Raw genomic sequence first — 3,576 nt, 5'->3', positions numbered from 1 at the left:
TGTTATTCCAACTTACATTGTCCTGGTCTGCTTCTGGGTTCCAGTACTAGACACATGGTGACAAAGTCTGTCCCCCCCCGACTCAGATCGGGTAAATCAAAGAGGGGCTATACTTAACAACCTAATTGGAATTAAAAGCTGCAGCCATCTTTGATTCAAGCTTGTTAATTAATCCTACACCTAGACTAAATTAGAATTTAGATTAGATTAGATTAGATTAGAAAACCTTGTTCTGGATCTTCAACATCCATCATGGAAAACATTACAGCCAGTTAGATTTGGGGTTTTTACCGAGCTCCAGGACCAGATTCTGAAGTTCTATCTGAATTCTCAGAGTTTTAATCAGGTGTAGTTCTTATTGTACTTATTGTAGGTGATTTTAATGTCCATGTGGACGTTGACAACGATAGCCTTTCATCTCACTACTAGAGTCAGCTGCTTTCAGGCAGAGTGCATAAGGCCACTCCCTGTTTGAACCACACCCCCGCCCTCGTGCTGACATATGGCCTCCAGATTGAAGATTTAATAGTATTTCCGCAAAGTTCAGATTGGCAAGACAGTCTAAACTACGCACTATACCTCTAAATGTAAATAATATGCAATAACCCACGCTGTTTCTTTTATATATATATATATATATATATATATATATATATATATATATATATATATATATGTATATAGTGTCTCAGAACTGTGCACCTTTGTGTTATTGTTTAAAGGACTTTAAGTTTCATATCTTAAGTGTGTATTTTTAGACATTTTGTTTGTCAGATATTTAATATATTATGATGTTCTATTGTGACAATAAAACAAATTCTCGTCATATTATTTTCATAAATAACTACAAATAACTAATGTTAGGGAAATGTGTTCATGTTTTGTTACGCGTTTCCGGATTATTATTTTTTTTACATATATTGGCCAATGTATAGGAATATTGGATTTTTAAATATCTAAATATTTTTGTATCGGCCTCAGAAATCCTTTATCTGCCGGGCTCTGGTCCCTACACCTAGAACCCGGGGTGAGACTGAAGACGCAGCGATACGCACCCGGCTGTCCCACGGCGGTGAGCCGGGTCATCAGGTGGCGCGCGTTGGGCAGCAGCATGTGGACATCGGACAGCACGGTGTCGTGGTGGAAGGTGATGTGGTCCATGGCCGATGAGTCATGGTACAGAAGGGTAGAGCGGGAGAGGGCTGCCCAAGACCTGGAGAAAGATCGGAGATGGAGTTTTTGGTGTCAAAAGTCAGATTGTGAGACTCAGAGGAAACTTTACGTGTAATGTATATCGGAATATGTGATTTTTAAATAAGCAAAAACTAATCCTTGGTCGGGCTCTAATAAAAATCAAAAGTATTGCGGCAAAACAAGATATATTGTCCTTTTTTGATGGTCACCGCAGTCTTCTTCCTTGTCAAAACCCGAGCGCCTTCATTACCCATAATGCAGCCAACCCACCAACAGTCTCTTTGGGGATGCAGGTGTGTTGTGCTACCTGCTAGCGTAGCATGGAGCCCCCCCCCCCACACACACACACACACACACACACACACACACACACAGCCAGGAAGGCTCACATTACATTAACTGACAGCTTAAAATACCCCCCCCCCCCCCCCCCCAATAATATAGCCACAAACACAATCTGGTACCCATATAACAAGACACACACACACACACACACGTATTATACATATATATTATTGATGTGATTGTCTTTTAAATTTGTCTTTTAACATGAACATATCATCATGCACTTTTACTGTACACAGACTACTGTGTATACTGTACACAGACCACAGTATTGTATACAGAGTGAGTAGTACTAGTGTATGTACTTTATACTGGGTGCCTGCATGCACACTTTGTGATCTTTGTTCTTAGTCCTAGCCATAGACTGTTAATATGTATTAATTAATATACAGTCTATGGTCCTATACTACAGTCTATGGTCCTATACTGCAGTCTATTGTCCTATAATACAGTACATGGTTCTATAACACAGTCTATGGTCCAATAACACAGTCTATGGTCCTATAACACAGTATATGGTCCAATAACACAGTATATGGTCCTATAACACAGTATATGGTCTTATAACACAGTATATGGTCCAATAACACAGTATATGGTCCTATAACACAGTATATGGTCCTATATGGTAGGCTACTATAATGTGGCTCGGATCCACTCGGGGTTTTTAAAAGGGGGGGGGGGGAACAAGAACCAGAACTACTGAGCAACCTTTCCTCATTTCTATGATTAATCTCAGTCGTAACATAGACTGTAGATAAATTGCTATTAATAATAATTCATATTAACGGTCTAAGGGTCGAACCCAACGCCAGACTGAAACTTTATAACTTTAACGGTCTCGTTCCGCGTCCAGGGGACACGTTCAGGGACACAACATGGACGAGCTGTGACATGTTAACGCTTAAAGTCTAGTTATTTATCTTATCTAATATCGTCTAATATTACATCTAATATCATCTAATATTCCATCTTCACCGTTACCACTGACCTGGTTCCAGGGAGCAGTCCGGACCTAGCTGACGGATCCCAGCAGCTGAACGCACACACCCCCTTCTTCTGTCATTCAGCATGACTGGTGCACCGTCGGAAGTCGTCCGGAGCGCACAAGTACAAATACCTCATACCTTCGGTTCCGCCAGAAGAGGAAGTCTAGTAGACTAATAACTATAATAACTAGGAATACATGCCTGCACATTATTAATACACGTGCTATCCTTGTCTTTCTTATCTATTAATGTCCAGGTGTGGCAACAGAAGACATTGCTGGAAAAGATACTGAAGTTTCATTTATGTGTTTTATTTATTTTATGTATTTTACTGTGTAAAGGGTTAGGGTTCACAACAGAACATCAAAATATATCTATGATTGTCACTGACTTCTTTCCCTCCTTTTCTCCTCACAATCCGGTTTCAAAGTGTCCGTGTTGGGTAATATTAATATTGATCATTTAGTTCTTACATTTAGTCATCTGGAACCATCAGCTCCTCAAACAGCCATCTGACGGAGGAGGACTGAGGATGGAGGATGGAGAAGGAAGGATGGAGGACCGAGGATGGAGGACCAAGGATGGAGGATGGAGGAAGGAGAAGGAAGGATGGAGGACCAAGGATGGAGGATGGAGGACCAAGGATGGAGGATGGAGGAAGGAGAAGGAAGGATGGAGGACCGAGGATGGAGGATGGAGGACCGAGGATGGAGGATTGAGGACCGAGGATGGAGGGTGGAAGATGAAGGACCGTGGATGCAGGATGGAGGACTGAGGATTGAGGACGGAGGATGGAAGATGGAGCACTGAGGATGGAGGACACATTTGCTCCTTTCCTCTGTCCTCCCATGATTTCCTCCCTCTTTCTCTCCCATGCTGACCCTAACCCTGCTAAGAGACCCTTGGACCCTGAAGACCCCAGAAGATATAGTGACCGGTACAATTTTATTTATGTGGACATAAATAAAGGGTTCAGTGTGTGTGTGTGTGTGTGTGTGTGTGTGTGTGTGTGTGTGTGTGTGTGTGTGTGTGTGTGTGTGTGTGTGTG

At 41.9% G+C, this 3,576-nt stretch overlaps 1 protein-coding gene across 1 annotated transcript in view; it reads right to left on the bottom strand.

Annotated features, from left to right (window-relative positions):
* Positions 1-2,642, bottom strand: part of mettl22 (methyltransferase like 22) — a 12,558-nt gene extending 9,916 nt beyond the window's left edge. The window contains exons 1-2 of the mRNA XM_034895125.1: positions 2,562-2,642; positions 1,056-1,216 (exon numbers count right to left, since the gene is read on the bottom strand). Coding sequence (XP_034751016.1) covers positions 1,056-1,216; positions 2,562-2,605 — 205 coding nt within the window. The 5' untranslated portion in view covers positions 2,606-2,642. The remainder of the gene's footprint in view (positions 1-1,055; positions 1,217-2,561) is intronic.
* Between the last annotated feature and the right edge of the window lie 934 nt (positions 2,643-3,576).

Source organism: Etheostoma cragini, chromosome 15 (genome assembly GCF_013103735.1).
Source record: "Etheostoma cragini isolate CJK2018 chromosome 15, CSU_Ecrag_1.0, whole genome shotgun sequence".
NCBI classification, from domain to species: Eukaryota; Metazoa; Chordata; class Actinopteri; order Perciformes; family Percidae; genus Etheostoma; species Etheostoma cragini.
The sequence above is the reverse complement of the archived record's forward strand: the minus strand, read 5'-3'. Positions and strand labels throughout refer to the sequence as shown.